General features: G+C 45.3%; 1 protein-coding gene across 6 annotated transcripts in view; it reads right to left on the bottom strand.

Moving 5' to 3' along the window:
* ARHGAP39 (Rho GTPase activating protein 39) overlaps nt 1-17,047 on the bottom strand; it is a 152,901-nt gene that overhangs the window by 74,420 nt on the left and 61,434 nt on the right. For 5 of the 6 annotated variants that reach the window (XM_036923060.2, XM_036923056.2, XM_057497607.1 and 2 more), the window contains exon 2: nt 8,467-8,628. The exons of the other annotated variant lie outside the window; for it this stretch is intronic. In XM_036923060.2, the coding sequence (XP_036778955.1) occupies nt 8,467-8,546 (80 nt within the window). In that variant the 5' untranslated portion in view covers nt 8,547-8,628. The remainder of the gene's footprint in view (nt 1-8,466; nt 8,629-17,047) is intronic. 6 annotated transcript variants of the gene reach the window in all.

The following is a 17,047-nucleotide window of genomic DNA, read 5'->3' as shown; positions in this document are numbered from 1 at the left end:
CCCATCCCATCCCCTATGGCAACCACCTGTCTGTTCTCTGTGTTGAGTCTATTTCAGTTTTATTTTGTTTTTTAGATACCACACATATGTGAAATCATATGGTACTTGTCTTTCTTTGCCTGGCTTACTTCACTGAATAGTACCCTCTAGATCTATCCATGTTGCTGCAAATGGCAGGATTTCATTCTTTCTTGTGGCTTAGTAATATTCCATTGTGTATATGTACATCTTCTTTATCTATTCATCTTTTGATGGACACTTAGGTTGCTTCCGTATCTTGGCTATTGTAAATAATGTGCAATGAACATAGCTGGGCTTGTGTCTTTCTGAATTAGTGATTTTGTTTTCTGGAGGTAAATTCCCAGAAGTGAAGCTACTGGGTCAAATGGTATTTCTATTTTAAAATCTTTTGGGGAACCTCCATACTGCTTTCCCTAGTGGCTGCACCAATTTACATTCCCACCAGCAGTGTGTCGGGGGGGTTCCCTTTTCTCCGCATCCTTGCCAACACTTGCTATTTATTGTCATTTGGATAGTAGCCATTCTGACTGGGGTGAGGTAATATTTTATTGTGGCTTTGATTTTCATCTTCCTGATGATTTGCGATGTGGATCACTAAAAGTACATCTTTTCATATACTTGCTGGCCATCTGTATTTCTTCTGTGGAATATCTGAATGTCTATTCAGGACCTCTGCCCGTTTTCGATAGGATTATTTGGTTTTTGGTGTTAAGTTATATGAGTTCTTAATATATTTTGGATATTAGCCCCTTATCAGACACATCATTTGCAAATATACTCTCCCATTCAGTAGGCTACCTTTGTACTTTGTTGATGGTTTCCTTTGTATAGAAGGTTTTTAGTTAGATGTGGTCCCCCTCATTTATTTCTGCTTTATAAACCACATATTATTGTGTCTCACACCTCTGGAGGCTAAAGCCTGCCTTCTGGATGCCCGCACGGCTGCATCTGATGAGAGCTCACTCCAGCACGGCAGAGAGGAGCGGCAATTCTCTTGACTCCAAGTGCGCTGGGGCCGTCGTGGTAGCCCCACACTCATAGCTAATCACCACCAGATACTGTGCACATGGTGGGGTGAGTTTCAACATGAATTCTGGACGGAATACAACCAGGCCGTAACAGAAAAAATTCAGATTTTAAGTCCAAAAAACAGCGTTTGTCCAGACTCCCCAGGACACTGAGGTCCAGCGTCCCTCAGCACACACCCAAGGGTCTCTGCCAGACAGCGCCTGAGTTCTCACTCTCCTGGGCATGGCAGCACTGCGGCCCCTTCTCCAGAGGATCTTGGTGAGATGTTTCCACCCACTATTTTAGCCCCCACTGAGGACCTGTATGAGCAATCACTGGAGTTGGCCAAGCACTGTTCATTGGCTCCCTCACCCCACCTGTCAGCTGGATTCTACCCTGAGGGCCGTGTCACAAACAGCAGCAGTGGTTGTGGAACATGGAAGCAATGGTGTGCTACCTTTTCTTCTACTTCTCTGTATTCTCCAAGTTTCCTCCAAGATTCACAGATTACTTTTGTAACTGGGCCAACACTGAAGACACATTATCATCTTCAAAATAGTAATTTTCAACTTCAGCTTTCAATAAGACCTTCAGTACCAGTCTTTAAAGTTTTAAAGATCCAGCAGACAATGAGTCCATCAGCACCCACATACCTATGGCTGGCACAGCCTTGGCCTCAGACGAGCCACCTACAATCTTCCTGGGACAAGCTGTGATCACTGTCGTGTGCGGGGCGGGGAGCGAGTGTTTTAATGTGAATCCAATGACAGGTAAGGACCTTCACAATTAATACCTAAACAAGGTTATCTAACTTTTTTAAAAAAGCCACAAGTGTTTATGTGTACACATCTGCACAGGGCACTACTGCAAGGTCAAAGCCAAGTGTGGAAAGGGGCTCCCTAGGAGGAGTGGGTCTGGCACAGTCTTACATCTCCCCCCACCTTTCTTACTTATCTAATTTAAAAAAGGTTTATAATGGAAAACTTAAAACATTTACAAAAATAGTGATGTAATAAATTCCTGTGTAAGTTTTTTCTGATAATTAATGAGGTCAAGCATACTTCCCATATTCATGAGCCACTTATATTTCTCATTTACTAGAAATAGTGTGACTTTTAAAATTTTACTGTAAGCCATTAAAACTTTTTTCTAACAAATTTGTAGGAGTTGCATTTTTAAAATAAATCTATTCTCAGTAGTAACTTCTCTGGTTATATGTGTTACAAATCTCTCCTATCTGTGGCTTGTCTTTTCACTTCCTTTATGGTGCCTTTTGATGAAAAGTTTTTAATTTTAATGTAGTTGAATTTATAAATCATTTTTCATGATTTCTCCTCTACCTAAGAAATCTTCTCTACTTATAGATAAGAAACATTCTCCTATAAATCAATTTGCTAAAGTTTTATAGCTTTGCCTTTGGACTCATTAACCTGCATAGACTGAATTTTGTTTGCTGTGTGAACTTCCATTCCCCCCATGAGTAAGCAGGGCCTCAGGAAGGCTGGTCACACAGCACCTTGCCTTCCCACAGTGTTGGTGCCCTTGTGTCCCAGCTCCGTGCTGGTTCTGCTTCTCAATGCATTTATTGCTTTTTGTAGTTTTTTGAAGATAACCCTAAACAAATCTGTTTAGGTGTGTCTGTTTTTGAGTCATATATTCATTCAAGAAAACTGTATTCTTTGTGTGCTTAGCTTCTTTCACTTACAACTGAAACAAACTCATCGATGGCAGTCTGCCAAGCTGCAGCTGGTGTACAGTATTCCACTGGGTAAACTTGCCACACTTTTTAAAGTCAGTTCTACCACTGATGGGCCTTTAGGCTGTTTGCCACTTGGGGCTATTTCTCACAGTCCTGCTGTGAGCATCCTTATCCATGAGCCCTGACAGTGTGCAGAGGCGGGACACTGGGCACGGCACTGCCTGCTACTCCACATCCTGGCCTGCCTGCTGTCTTTCAATTTTTGCATTGTTACATTCATAAATTATTTTCTGTTTCTGGAGTACAAACACATTTTATTTTGTACACTACTTTTACAAGCAATCTTGCTAACTTTTTTTATTGTCTCTAAACATTTATTGTAGATTCACTTGCGAGTGAAGAAGGAACATACCAGTTGTCATCGGTGTATGATGTAACAGGATGATCTACGTAGGAAACACAAACTACTTGGCAGAGAAATGGTGAGATAGATTTATTCTCCTTTTCTGTTTCCTTCAGTTTCACTATGATGTATATCCAGGTCTGGGTTCATTTTTAATTACTGAAAGAAAGGATTTGGGGACTCATGGATCTGAGGTCTGGCATCTTTAAACTATTCTAGAGAATTCCCCACCATCATCTTTCCAGAAGCTCTGCCTCTTTCTGGAGCTCCCACAGAGGGACTGCCAGGCTGGGCAGAGCAGCCTGATCCTCGGGTGGCCCCCTCCCACCCGTCTCACCTCCCACGCACCATGTCCTTTCTGCCATTCCTCTTTCCTCGCCTTTGGTTCTCTCTTTGGCCATGTTCAATCTTTTGATTCTTTTCCAAGCCTCCACTGGCATTCTTTAGGTTTCCCCTGTTCCCTATTCACATTTGCAAGTTTCTCTGATTTCTTTAAACACAGCTATTTTGTGTCTGAACATTCCAACAGTGGCATCTTTATGGGTCTGCTTCTGCTGGGGCTCGTTTCCCTGTAGGTTTAACCTCTGGCTCTGGATTAGCCTGGGGCCCCATCCCTGTTGACAGTGCGAAGCCCTGAGCACTCTGCTTGCCTTCCTTCCCCAACCCTTGCTGCCTAAGCTCCAATACCTGCCACACAGAGGACCTGGAAGGCAAAGGGATCCCTTACAGCACCTTCCCCTAGAGACCCTCTGTCAGTGCATGGTTGGACCCCTCACCCCAATTCCACTCCCACTCTGCCATGCTTCCATCAACGAATCTTTTGGACCCCAGGAAATGGGAAGATACCCCTTGCTACATGCCCTCCACATGCCCTTTAGGGAGTCACTGCTTCTCTGGGAGTCACTGTCCTGAGTCTCGGCCCGCCACCATGACGTGCTCACCATGGGGAGGTGCTCGATGGAAGGGTGTGAGAATCCTCTCTCTGCATGCTGCACCCCACCACCCTCTCACCAGCAACCACACTGGGCTGCTCTCAGCAGAGGCCACAGGGGCTCTGCACCCACTGCATGCTGCTCACCCTGTGGAAAGAAGAGCAGGGTGTCCAGTGACCAGATAGCTGGAGGGACAGAGTCCAGAGAGGGCATCCCAGAAGTGCATGGATGGGAGGCAGACCTGTCGATAGTGCTATCAGGGTGAGGCTGGCTCTGGGGTCTCTGAGGACACATGTGGCTTCTGATCACTAGTGACCCTGCAAGGCCAGTTTCTGCAGAAGGTGGGGTAGGAGCCCTCAGTGTGCACTCTGGGGTCCTTGTTGTCTCCCAGGCCTGTCTGTGAGCATCAACCTACCAGTCCTGCCAAAATCCGCCCCTAACAGCCCCAAGGCACCAAGCAGAGCCACACCAGCCCTGCTTCCCCACCCCAGCTTTCTCTGATGTGAGGTGTGTCCTGGCCCAGCACGAAACCCTCTGATTCTGTCTTCACCTGCGTGCATCATCCAGCTGGCAGCCAGCTAGCCATCCTCCATACCGAGGACAGAGAAAACTTCCAAACCTGAGATTCAGGCCATTTTGCCTGTGAAAGCCTCAATGGCTGGCGCTGCTCTGGGGATGGAATGCACTCCCAGAGAGGCTGACATCTCTCACCCTCAGTTTCCTGACCTGGTCGGGCTCTGCTCATGGAGATTCAGGTGCCTCCTCTCCTGCCCTGGCAGCAGTCGCATGCTTGGAGGCACCAATTCCCATGGGTTAAGAAACAGGAAGGGGCTGCTGGGGCGTCAAAGAAGACAGCTGCTGACTGAGGGCTCTCTCCATGACAGGAAGAGGAAGCAGCACAGGCATGGAGACAAAGAAGCCCCAAGAAGGTCCCTGGAGGCAGAGGCCTGGAGGGCAGGAGTGCACCAAACTGGACATTTTAGGCCGTAAGAAGCATGCTGTAAATACACTTTCAAATAAGTTTAATGGTTATAATTCTCTGACTAAAGAACAGCATTTGCTCCTCTCTTAGCTCCTGTGTGTGTGTGGGCAGGACCTCCAACTTTTTCAGGAGAATGTTCTGGGTGCCTCCGGGGTTCACGGCATTGAACCAAGACCCTCGGGAAGCTTTTGGGCAGAGAATGCACATAGGAGCCCCAATACAGAGTAAGGCGGGGACAGAGCGCAGCTGGGGCCGGGCCCACAGTGGGCTCTTCCACCCAGACTCCCACCAGGCAGGGCAGGGAGAGCAAGCTTTGTGCGGACTGGAGGAAAGGCCTCCTCCAGGGAGCAGTGCTGTCCATGACCGGCACTCAGTGGGCGCTGCACAATACATACATGCTCGGTCACCAGAGAGAGACAGAGAAACTGCTGGAACTGCTCCTGGAAGTATCAGGGCAGTCCACTGACACCATCAGAGCTGAGTCTGAGGAGGATGTATTTGGCAACAGTACTTAAAATGAGTTGGACAGTAAAAAAGAGGCCAGTTGGTGACAGGCAGAAGGGTACAAGACGATGGTGTCCCAGGTCAGGCTGAGATGGTGGTGTAGACACCTGAGTGCTGTAAGCTGGCCTGCAAGCATCTGGACCCGCGCTGGAGTGCTAGGCATGGTGTGTGCTCAAGTCAAGGGAAAGGAACCTTCTCCCCAGTTCTTAGAGAAGGTTATTTGCAGACAATATTCTATTCAAATGAGTATTTTCTGAATGGACTTAATGAGTGTCAAGTATGTGTCAGACAATTTGCCAGGTGAAAGAGACATGGGCGCAACCAAGCACGTTCCCTGCCCCCCGGATTCTTCCAACAGGGGACCTGGGCCACTCACTGGGGAACACACAGTCTTTTCAACAAGTGGTGCTGGGGCATTGGGTATCCACATGCAAAAGAATGAAGCTAGACCCCTACCTCACCTCACAAAACTTAACTCAAGATGGATCTAAAGGCCTAAAAGAAAGAGCTGAAACTGTAACTCTCAGAAGAACAGATGGTGGTAAGGCTTTGACCTTGGACTTGGCTGTGGATTCCTCGATCTGATACCAAAAGCACAAGCAACGAAGAACAGACAGACGACTTCATCAACATTAAACACTTCTGTCCTACAAATGATACGATTAGGAAAGTGAAAAGACAACAACAGGATGGGAGAAAATGTCTGCACATCATAGGTCTGATAAGGGACTGTTATCCAGAATATACAGAACTCTTACACCTCAATTAGAAAACAACAAATAACCCAATTAAAAATGGGCAAAAAATCTGAACAGACATTTCTCCATAGAAGATACACAATGAGCCAATAAGCACATAAAAAGGTTCTCGACATCATTAGCCAGGTGCAAATCAAACCACAGTGAGATGTTGCTTCACACCCACTAGGATGGCTATAACAACTTTTTTTAAACCATGATAACAGCATTAGAGAAAATGTGGAGAAATGGGAACCTTTATGTATGGACGGTAGGAAAGTAAAATAGTATAGATACTTTGGAACAAAGTTTGGCGATTCCTCAAAAAGCAAACCATAGAGTTACAATGTGACTCAACAATTCACTTATCCAAGAGAAACAGAAACGTGTCCACAAGGAGACGGGTACATGGACATTCACTGGGGCAGCACTCACCAACAGCCAGCACACGGAACCAACCCAGACGTCCGCTGCCTAAACAGGTATGCGTGTGGTGTGTCCAGACAACAGAATTATTAATTAGCCATAAAAAGGAAGTCCTGACACCTGCTCTAACGTGGATATCCTTGTCCAGTACAGACAAATCCATGTTGAAAGGCAGACTAGTGGTCGCCACGGGCTGGGGGAGGGGGCATGGAGTGAGTACTGATGGGAAATGGTTTCTCTGTGGGATGGTGAACACATTCTGAACATAGACAGTGGTAATGGTTGCACACCGTTGTAAATGTTCTAAAAATATCAACTGTACATATGAATCTCACGGCATGTGAATTATCTCAGTTGAAAAAAGGATAGCCATTGGAGGGGAGCTGCCAGCTGTAGGGGAAGCGGAGAGGCAGGGGACACAGGAGCCAAGACTTCCTAGAGGGTGGCTGGTGTCGAGGAGCAGAGTGTGAGCTCCAGAGTTGGCCCACTCGGACAGGCACAGAGGCTGGCAGAGTATGAACTTTGGCTGCCATCTGAGTCGGCCACAGGCTGGGTTAGCAAGTGCCCATCCCCGGCCACTGCCAACTGCTGGCACTCTCTGCACAGGCCCCCATGGCATATGTGCCTGCCCACCTCAGTGCCCCAGCAATCCCTGTTCTTCCCTTTGCTGCCTTCCTGCACAGGAAGCCTGAGGTTGCCAGGCCAGCAGGCCTCTCCAAACTTGTACTGATGGTGGTGCTTTGGCAGGACCTCAACTTTCCTCAGATTTTGCATTAAGGGGCCAGGAAATGCTACCGAGGACAACGGGGACCAGCTGCCAGAGCTGGATGGACAGCAGAGGAGAAGAAAGCCTCACACCAGCACAGATTTACATGATACCTGCCCTGACGACCCACCCCGAGGTGACTCAGAGAATGACACTGAGTGGAGGGGGTGGAGCACAATGGCCATGAAGGCTGAATCTGTGCAAGGGACACACATGTGCACTGTTTCTGCTCTTGTACCCTTTCTCTAAGTGTGGAATTATTACTAAATAAAGCTAAAAGTTAGAGAAATAAAAGTGATGAACTGCGGCTACCTGCTTGGGGTGGATCGATGCCCAGAGCAGGCACAGGAGTTGGGCCTACCCACAGGGCCTGCAGGGTGGCCAGCCTAGGCAGCCACGTCCACAGGCACGAGGGGAGGCCCCTCTCTCTGCAGCATGTCTGTGGCAGCAGGTGGGGCCACACCTCGGGACAGGGTCAACACCAAGCGAACTGCAAGCTCACGTTGCCTCTGAAGAGAAAGCGGTACCATTGCTGTTGTGTGCAGGTGCGGCAGCAGCCACCCTGCCACAGTGACAGGGGAGCCATGAGGTCTTCTCTGGAAGAAAGGATGTCCCACCCAGTGTGCTCGTCTCAAAGGACTGTTTCCTGCTGGGTGCCTCTTACAGGTAGTGCTGGTCATAAGAGCACGTGGAGCTTCCTGCCACTCAGTGACACTTTCCTGTATGCACGCCTCACTTCAGTACAGGTCTGAAGGAATGAGGGGCAGAGCATCTCTGGGGTACGGACCTCCCTGCTCCATTCCCATCCCAGCGGGAAACAGGTCAGGGCCCTCCTAGAAGAGGCTAGTCCATGGACACAAACTCTGCTATTCAAGGGGAAATAAAACAGGTTCAGACACCAGGTGGAGGCACACCTGCCAGCTGGCCAAGAGACTGCAGGCCAGTGAGACACCCTTCTCTGAGGCCCAGAGGAACAGCTTCTCCTTACCGCATGCTGGACCCTGGAACCCGCGACTCCTGCATGCCAGAATCATGGCTTTCGCACTCGTAGTCCTGTGTCTGGGACATGGCAGTCTTTCCCTGGGGACCCAGGCGTCAGCAGGTCCTAACAGCCCCTCCAGCTTTAGTTGTCAGTTGGGAAGGTGCCACCCTGCAAAAGGGAGAAGTCTGAGCATGTGAATTCAGAAAACACTATTACACTTACAGGTTCAGGATGCAAAGAAGTCCAGCCCAGCTGCTCACAGCCAGATGAGCCTAAGCGCTCTGGGACAAACCCCTGAACCCCAGCCAGGATCTGGCCCCTGCCCAGCTCATGGGAGGGCACTCAACGCCCTGCCAGCTGGCCCTGGTGAGCTGCCTGCCACCTCCGAGGGGCAGTGTCCTTGGTGTCCTATGGGGACAGCACACCCATCACTCTCCTGAGCCACATGCATGACGCGCTTGGACTCACTCCAGACAGGGAGTAACTGATGGACATACAGAGTCACCTGATTTATGACAAAGAGTAGGCTTTTCAAAAGTAGTGTTGTGTTGACTAGATATACTCCTTGAAAAATATGAAGCTTGACCACTACCTCATCAAATACACAAAACTCAATTCAAGATCAACTGTAGATCTAAATGTTAAAAGGAAACAATAAATATTTTAGGAAAAATGTAGAAGAAAATCTCTGGTCTTACAGTAGGTATAGATACCTCAATCAGACATAAAAACTACTAATCACAAAAGAAAAATTAATAAACTGGACTATAATAAAATCAATAACCTCTGTTCATCAAGATACAATTATGAGTAAAAAAGGCAAGTCCAGAATGGAAAATATTTGCTAATCAAATAAAACACAATACATTATATATACATATGTGTGTACATAAATATGTATATAATCTGATCAAGGACTAGTCCCAGAGCATGTAAAAGAAATTCCTAAAAATAAATAAGAAAAAGGCAGATAATAAAATGGAAAAATGGAGAAAAGACTTGAACATACACTCTACAAAAAAGAATATTTAAATGGCTAATAAACACATAGAAACATGCTCAACTTCATTAGTCATCCGGTAGGTAAATGCTAGCTAAAAGTATAATAGGATACTAGTGCACCCACTGACAGCTACAATGGAAAAGGAAGCCCATCTGTGCTGGCGACAGTACGGAGGCTCATCCAGGGCTGTGGGAGCCTGGGAACCCATTATGGACCACAGCTGGTAGCACTTCCTAATGCTGCACATACACCCCTGGTCCCACACCCAGGGCTTCACTTCCAACAATGCAGGCCACTCAGGAACACACGTAGGCTCACTAAGACCTGAACACACTGTTCACAGAAGTCCTGATCACAGCGCCAGAACAAAAAACTGCCACACATTCATCACAGTAGAATGGACATGGTGCACACAACAACCTGGGTGAAGTTCCCAAACAGTGTGAGAGACAGTCAGACAGCTGGATGCACACAGAGCAGTGATTCCCTTACAAGAAGTTCAAAATCAGACAGAAGCAGTCACCTTAAGGCCTGGTAGTGATGGGAGGGGACCTCCTGCACTGCTGGTGGGAAAGTAAACTGGTGCAGCTGCTATGGAAAACAGTATGGAATTTTCTCAAAGGACTAAAAATGGAAGTGTCAAATGATCCAGCAATTCCACTACTGGGAATTTATCCCAAGAAAACAAAATCACTAATTTGAAAAGATATGTGCACCGCTATGTCTATCACACATCATTTACCATACCAAACATATGGAAGCAACCGAAGTGTCCTTTAACAGACTAGTGAATAAAGAAGAGTCTGGCATATACACACAATAGAATATTGCTCAGCCATAAAAAAGAAGGAAATCTAGCCAATTGTGGCAATATGCAAGGACTCAGAGGGTATTATGATGAGTGAAGTAAGTCAGAGAAAGACAAATGCAGTGCGATTTCACTTACATGTGGACTCTAAAAAAACAAAACATATGAACAAAGAAAACTGAAACAGACTCATAACACAGAGAACAGACTGGTGGTTGCCACAGTGGATGGGATGCAGGATGGGTGAAATAGGTGAATGGGATAAAGAGGGACAAACTCCCAATTATAAAACAAGTTAGATTGGGATTAAAAATGGCGGCATGAGAAGTGAGACTGAAACCTCCTCCCAAAACCACATATAACATGAAAATATAGCAAATACAACTAATCCTGAAAGAGCAACAGGAAAACACTGTGATAGACTGCCTACACATGGGGAAAAGAGAAGATCTCACAAGAAAGGGTAAAGTAGAAAAGCCGCAATCTGTTGACACCCAAGCCCTTCCCCCACCCCAGTTCACCAGCAGGAGGAAGAGAAATGGAGCGGGGAGGGGGTGGAAGCCTGGGACTGCTGAACACCCAGCCCTGAAGGTCTGCTCTGGGAGCACGAATCTACATTACATGGTGCTCTGGAGATCAGTGAGGCTGGAAAGCTAAGACAAGCGGAATACTCAGAGACTGAGCTTCGAGTCACTTGCGCAGAACAGGTTGTCACAGCTGGCTTCTCTGGGACAAAAGAAAGGCGGGCAGTCTGAGAGATTTCCAAACAATGAGGGGGCTGCTAAAGGGGCAAGGACTGCACAGTTTGCTGCTCAAGAGAACGGTCAGGTGGACAAAATTCTCTCGGCATACTCATCCCAGCAGGTTGGGAACTTTCGGGAACTTCAGGAACTCCATCCCCCTGGCTGGCAACACAGCCCTGAGGACCCCCCACTGCAATACGCAGCCTGCTGCTCCTTCCTCCTGGCCAGCACCAGCTCGCAAACCTGCTGCCCCCACCATTCCACCAGGTGAGCCAGAGGGTGACCCCGCTTAAGACAACTACAGGGGCAAAGCACAGAGACTCCTCCTTGTGCGTTTGGCCCACTGGCCCTGGCAGTGGAGGCAGGTACTGCAACTGGGAAGCAGGAAAGAGCTCTTTCCTCCCTGCAGGCAGCAGTGCCGCTCACCTGTCACTCCCACTATTGCTCCAGGTATGGAGCAGCTCCAGACAGTAGAGCTCCAAGGCACTAGAGGGCACAGCTTACACCAAGTTACTATTCCATATTATTTATTACAAATATGAAACATCAGAAGAACCTGCTACAAACCAAAATCCCACAAACACCAGAAAGAGGGCCAAGTGAAACTAAAATCACCAATCTTCCTGATAAATATTTCAAAATAAAAATCATACACATGCTCATGGAGCTACAGAAAAGTATTCAAGATCTCAGGGAGGACTTCAAGGAGACAGAAACTTTGAAAAATACAGTATCTGAAATGAAACATTCAATGGAGGGATTTAAAAGCAGACTAGAAGAGGTGGAGGAAATGGCAAATGGAATAGAAATTGGAGAATATGAATACAAAAAAGATGAAGGAAGAGACAAAAAAGGATCTCTAGGAATGAAAGAATAGTAAGACAACTCTCTGACAAATCCAAACAGAACAATATTCACTATACGGGTAGCACAAGAAGAAGAGAGAAAAAGAGATAGAAAGTGTCTTTGAAGAAATAATTGCTGAAAACTGCCCCAATCTGGGGAAGGAAATAAGTCTCTCAGGCCATGGATATGCACAGATCTGCCAACACAAGGGACCCAAGGAAGACAACACCAAGACCTATAATACTTAGAATGGCAAAGATCAAGGACAAGGAAAGAGTATTAAAAGCAGCCAGAGAAAGAAAAAAGATCACATACAAAGAAAAACCCATCAGGCTATCATCAGACTTCTCAGCAGAAACCTTACAGGCCAGAAGAGGGTGCCATGGTATATTTAATGCAATGAAACAGAAGGGCCTCAAACCAAGAATACTCTACCCGGCAAGATTATCATTTACATTTGAAGGAGGGATTAAACAATTTCCAGATAAGCAAAAGTTGATGGACTTTACCTCTCACGAACCATCTCTACAGTGTATTTTGCTAAAATTTTGTTGAGTATTTTTGCGTCTACGTTCATCAGGGATATTGGTCTGTAGTTTTCTTTTTTGGTGGTGTCTTTGCCTGGTTTTGGTATTAGGGTGATGTTAGCTTCATAGAATGAGTTTGGGAGTATCCCCTCCTCTTCTATTTCTTGGAAAACTTTAAGGAGAATGGGTATTATGTCTTCCCTGTATGTCTGATAAAATTCCGAGGTAAATCCATCTGGCCCGGGGGTTTTGTTCTTTGGTAGTTTTTTGATTACCGCTTCAATTTCGTTGCTGGTAATTGGTCTGTTTAGATTTTCTGTTTCTTTTTGGGTCAGTCTTGGAAGGTTGTATTTTTCTAGGAAGTTGTCCATTTCTCCTAGGTTTCCCAGCTTGTTAGCATATAGGTTTTCATAGTAGTCTCTAATAATTCTTTGTATTTCTGCGGGATCTGTTGTGATTTTTCCTTTCTCATTTCTGATACTGTTGATTTGTGTTGACTCTCTTTTCCTCTTAATAAGTCTGGCTAGAGGCTTATCTATTTTGTTTATTTTCTCGAAGAACCAGCTCTTGGTTTCATTGATTTTTGCTATTGTTTTATTCTTCTCAATTTTATTTATTTCTTCTCTGATCTTTATTATGTCCATCCTTCTGCTGACCTTAGGCCTCATTTGTTCTTCTTTTTCCAATTTTGATAGTTGTGACATTAGACCGTTCATTTGGGATTGCTCTTCCTTTTTTAAATATGCTTGGAGTGCTATATACTTTCCTCTTAAGACTGCTTTTGCTGCGTCCCACAGAAGTTGGGGCTTAGTGTTGTTGTTGTCATTTGTTTCCATATATTGCTGGATCTCCATTTTGATTTGGTCATTGATCCATTGATTATTTAGGAGCGTGTTGTTTAGCCTCCATGTGTTTGTGAGCCTTTTTGCTTTCTTTGAACAGTTTATTTCTAGTTTAATGCCTTTGTGGTCTGAAAAGTTGGTTGGTAGGATTTCAATCTTTTGGAATTTACTGAGGCTCTTTTTGTGTCCTAGTATGTGGTCTATTCTGGAGAATGTTCCATGTGCACTTGAGAAGAACGTGTATCCTGTTGCTTTTGGATGTAGAGTTCTGTAGATGTCTATTAGGTCCATCTGTTCTAGTGTGTTGTTCAGTGCCTCTGTGTCCTTACTTATTTTCTGTCTGGTGGATCTGTCCTTTGGAGTGAGTGGTGTGTTGAAGTCTCCTAGAATGAATGCATTGCATTCTATTTCCTCCTTTAGTTCTGTTAATATTTGTTTCAGGTATGTTGGTGCTCCTGTATTGGGTGCATATATATTTATAATGGTTATATCCTCTTGATGGACTGAGCCCTTTATCATTATGTAATGTCCTTCTTTGTCTTTTGTTACTTTCTTTATTTTGAAGTCTGTTTTGTCTGATACCAGAATTGCAACACCTGCTTTCTTCTCTCTGTTGTTTGCTTGAAATATCTTTTTCCATCCCTTGACTTTAAGTCTGTGCGCGTCTTTGGGTTTGAGGTGAGTCTCTTGTAAGCAGCATATGGATGGATCTTGCTTTTTTATCCATTCTATTACTCTGTGTCTTTTGATTGGTGCATTCAGTCCATTTACATTTAGGGTGATTATTGAAAGGTATGAATTTATTGCCATTGCAGGCTTTAAGTTTGTGGTTACCAAAGGTTTAGGGTTAGCTTCTTTACTGTCTTACTGTCTAACTTAACTCGCTTGTTGAGCTATTATAAACACAATCTGATGATTCTTTATTTCTCTCCCTTCTTATTCCTCCTCCTCCCTTCTTCATATGTTGGGTGTTTTGTTGTGTGCTCTTTTTAGGAGTGCTCCCATCTAGAGCAGTCCCTGTAGGATGCCCTGTAGAGGTGGTTTGTGGGAGGCAAATTCCCTCAACTTTTGCTTGTCTGGGAATTGTTTAATCCCTCCTTCATATTTAAATGATATTCGTGCTGGATACAGTAGTCTTGGTTCGAGGCCCTTCTGTTTCATTGCATTAAGTATATCATGCCATTCTCTTCTGGCCTGTAGGGTTTCTGTTGAGAAGTCTGATGATAGCCTGATGGGTTTTCCTTTGTAGGTAACCTTTTTTTGTCCTGCTTGTAATACTTTGTCCTTGTCTTTGATCTTTGCCATTTTAATTATTATGTGTCTTGGTGTTGCCCTCCTTGGATCCCTTGTCATGGGAGTTCTGTGTACCTCTGTGGTCTGAGAGGCCATTTCTTCCCCTAGTTTGGGGAAATTTTCAGCAATTATTTCTTCAAAGACATTTTCTATCCCCTTTTCTCTCTCTACTTCTTCTGGAATGCCTATGATTCTTATATTATTCCTTTTAGATTGATCACTCAGCTCTCTTAAAATTCTTTCATTCCTGGAGATCCTTTTATCTCTCTCTGCATCAGCTTCTCTGCGTTCCTGTTCTCTGTTTTCTAGTCCATTAATGGTCTCTTGCATCTCGTCCATTCTGTTTTGAAGTCCTTCCAGAGCTTGTTTTATTTCTGAATTCTCCTTCCTTAGTTCTTGCATATTTCTCTGCAAGTCCATCAGCATGGTTATGACTTTTGTTTTGAATTCTTTTTCAGGTAGACTGGCTAAATCTATCTCCCCAGATTCCTTCTCAGGGGAAGATGTAGCAGATGCCGAAGCTGTCTGGGTTAGTCTTGTCTGGATCATATTTTTTTGCCTTTTCATGTTGACAGGTGCTATTGACTGTCAGCTGGGAGGGCCAAAATTTTCACTTACTACTGGCCTTTCTTTACTGGGGCAACTGCGACCCCTAGTGGCTTGTGTTGGGTAATTGCGTGTAGAGTGGGTCTTTGTGTCTTGCCTGGCCGGGAGGGAGAAATTTCCCTTTCTGTGGGCGGAATTTGTCTCAGGCTGCTTCTCTGCTTTCGCAGCGCCCGGTGGGGTGATGGATGGGGGGGCTGCTTGACTGTTTGCCTCCGTGAGGGGTCTCAGAGCTGTTGCCCAGGGGGTTAGTGCACCCGGTTTTCCCTGTAATTTCCAGCTGCTGTACTGTGACCTGGGTTGTTTCCGTCAAGCTGTTAAGTCCCTGTCCCTTTAAGACTTTCAAAAAGCCCCCGCTTTTGTCACAGGGGCATCAGCTTCAGCACCCGCTCAGAGGTCTTACTCCCTGTTCCCCCAGTATCCAGGGCCCCCTGGGCATGTCCTGTGTCTGCGCTCTGGCCCGGATGGCTGGGGCTGGGTGTTCGGCAGTCCTGGGCTCCGTCTCCCTCCCGCTCTGCCTACTGTTCTCCCGCCGGGAGCTGGGGGGAGGGGCGCTCGGGTCCCGCCGGGCTGGGGCTTGTATCTTACCCCTTTCACCAGTCGCTGGGTTCTCGCTGGTGTAGCTGCAGTCTGGCCACTGTCCTGCGTCTTCTGGTCTCTCTTTTAGGGCTAGTTGTGTTTGTTGTATTTTCAAAAGTATATATGTTTTTGGGAGGAGATTCCCACTGTCCTACTCACGCCGCCATGTTGGCCCCGCCTCTCTCTACAGTGTATTTTAAAGGGACTGCTCTAGATGGAAGTGCTCCTAAAGCTAAATAGCTGTCACCAGAGAAAATAAAACCACAGTAAAGGAAGTACACCAATTAATTGCTAAGCAAATGCAAAATTAAATCAGCTACACACAAAGTCACTCAAGGCACACACAAAGAGTACAGAGTATGAAACCTAACATATAACGAGTGCAGGAGGAAGAAAAAGAAAGGAGAAAAAAATAAAGAATCTTTAGATTGTCTTTATATTAGCACAATAAGCAAGTTAAGTTGAATTGTTAGATGGTAAAGAAGCTGCCCTTGAACCTTTGGTAACCACAAATCCAAAGCATGCAGTGGCAAGAAGTCCATAGCTATTGATAACCACCCTAAATCTAAATGGACTGAATACACCAATCAAAAGACATACAGTTACAGAATGGATACAAAGCAAGACCCATCTATATGTTCCCTACAAGAGACTTACTTCAAACCGAAAGGCATGCACAAACTAAAAGTGAAGGGATGGAAAAAGATATTTCATGCAACTAATAGGTAGGAAAAAGCCGGTGCTGCAGTACTTGTACCACACAAAATAGACCTCAAAACCAAGAAAGTCACAAGAGACAAAGGACATTACATAACGATAAAGGGATCAATCCAACAAGAGGATATAACGATTATAAATATCTATACACCCAACATAGGAGCACCAACATACGTGAAACAAACACTAACAATATTAAAGGGGGAAATAGAATGCAATGCATTCATTTTAGGAGACTTCAACACACCACTCATTCCAAAAGACAGATCAACCAGTCAGAAAATAAGTAAGGAGACAGAGGCACTGAGCAACACATTAGATCAGATGTACCTAACAGACACCTACAGAACTCTACACCCAAAAGCAGCAGGATAAACACTCTTCTCAAGTGCACATGGAACAGTTTCCTGAATAGATCACATATTAGGCCATATAAACAGCCTCAGTAAACTCAAAAAGATTGAAATTGTACCAACCAACATCTCAGATCACAAAGATATGAAACTAGAAATAAATTGTGCAAAGAAAACAAAAAGGCCCACAAACACATGGAGGCTAAACAACATACTCCTAAATAATCAATGGATCAATGACCAATTTAAAACAGAGATCAAGTAATATATGGA

The sequence above is a fragment of the Manis pentadactyla genome, chromosome 3 (genome assembly GCF_030020395.1).
Source record: "Manis pentadactyla isolate mManPen7 chromosome 3, mManPen7.hap1, whole genome shotgun sequence".
Classification (NCBI taxonomy): domain Eukaryota; kingdom Metazoa; phylum Chordata; class Mammalia; order Pholidota; family Manidae; genus Manis; species Manis pentadactyla.
The sequence above is the reverse complement of the archived record's forward strand: the minus strand, read 5'-3'. Positions and strand labels throughout refer to the sequence as shown.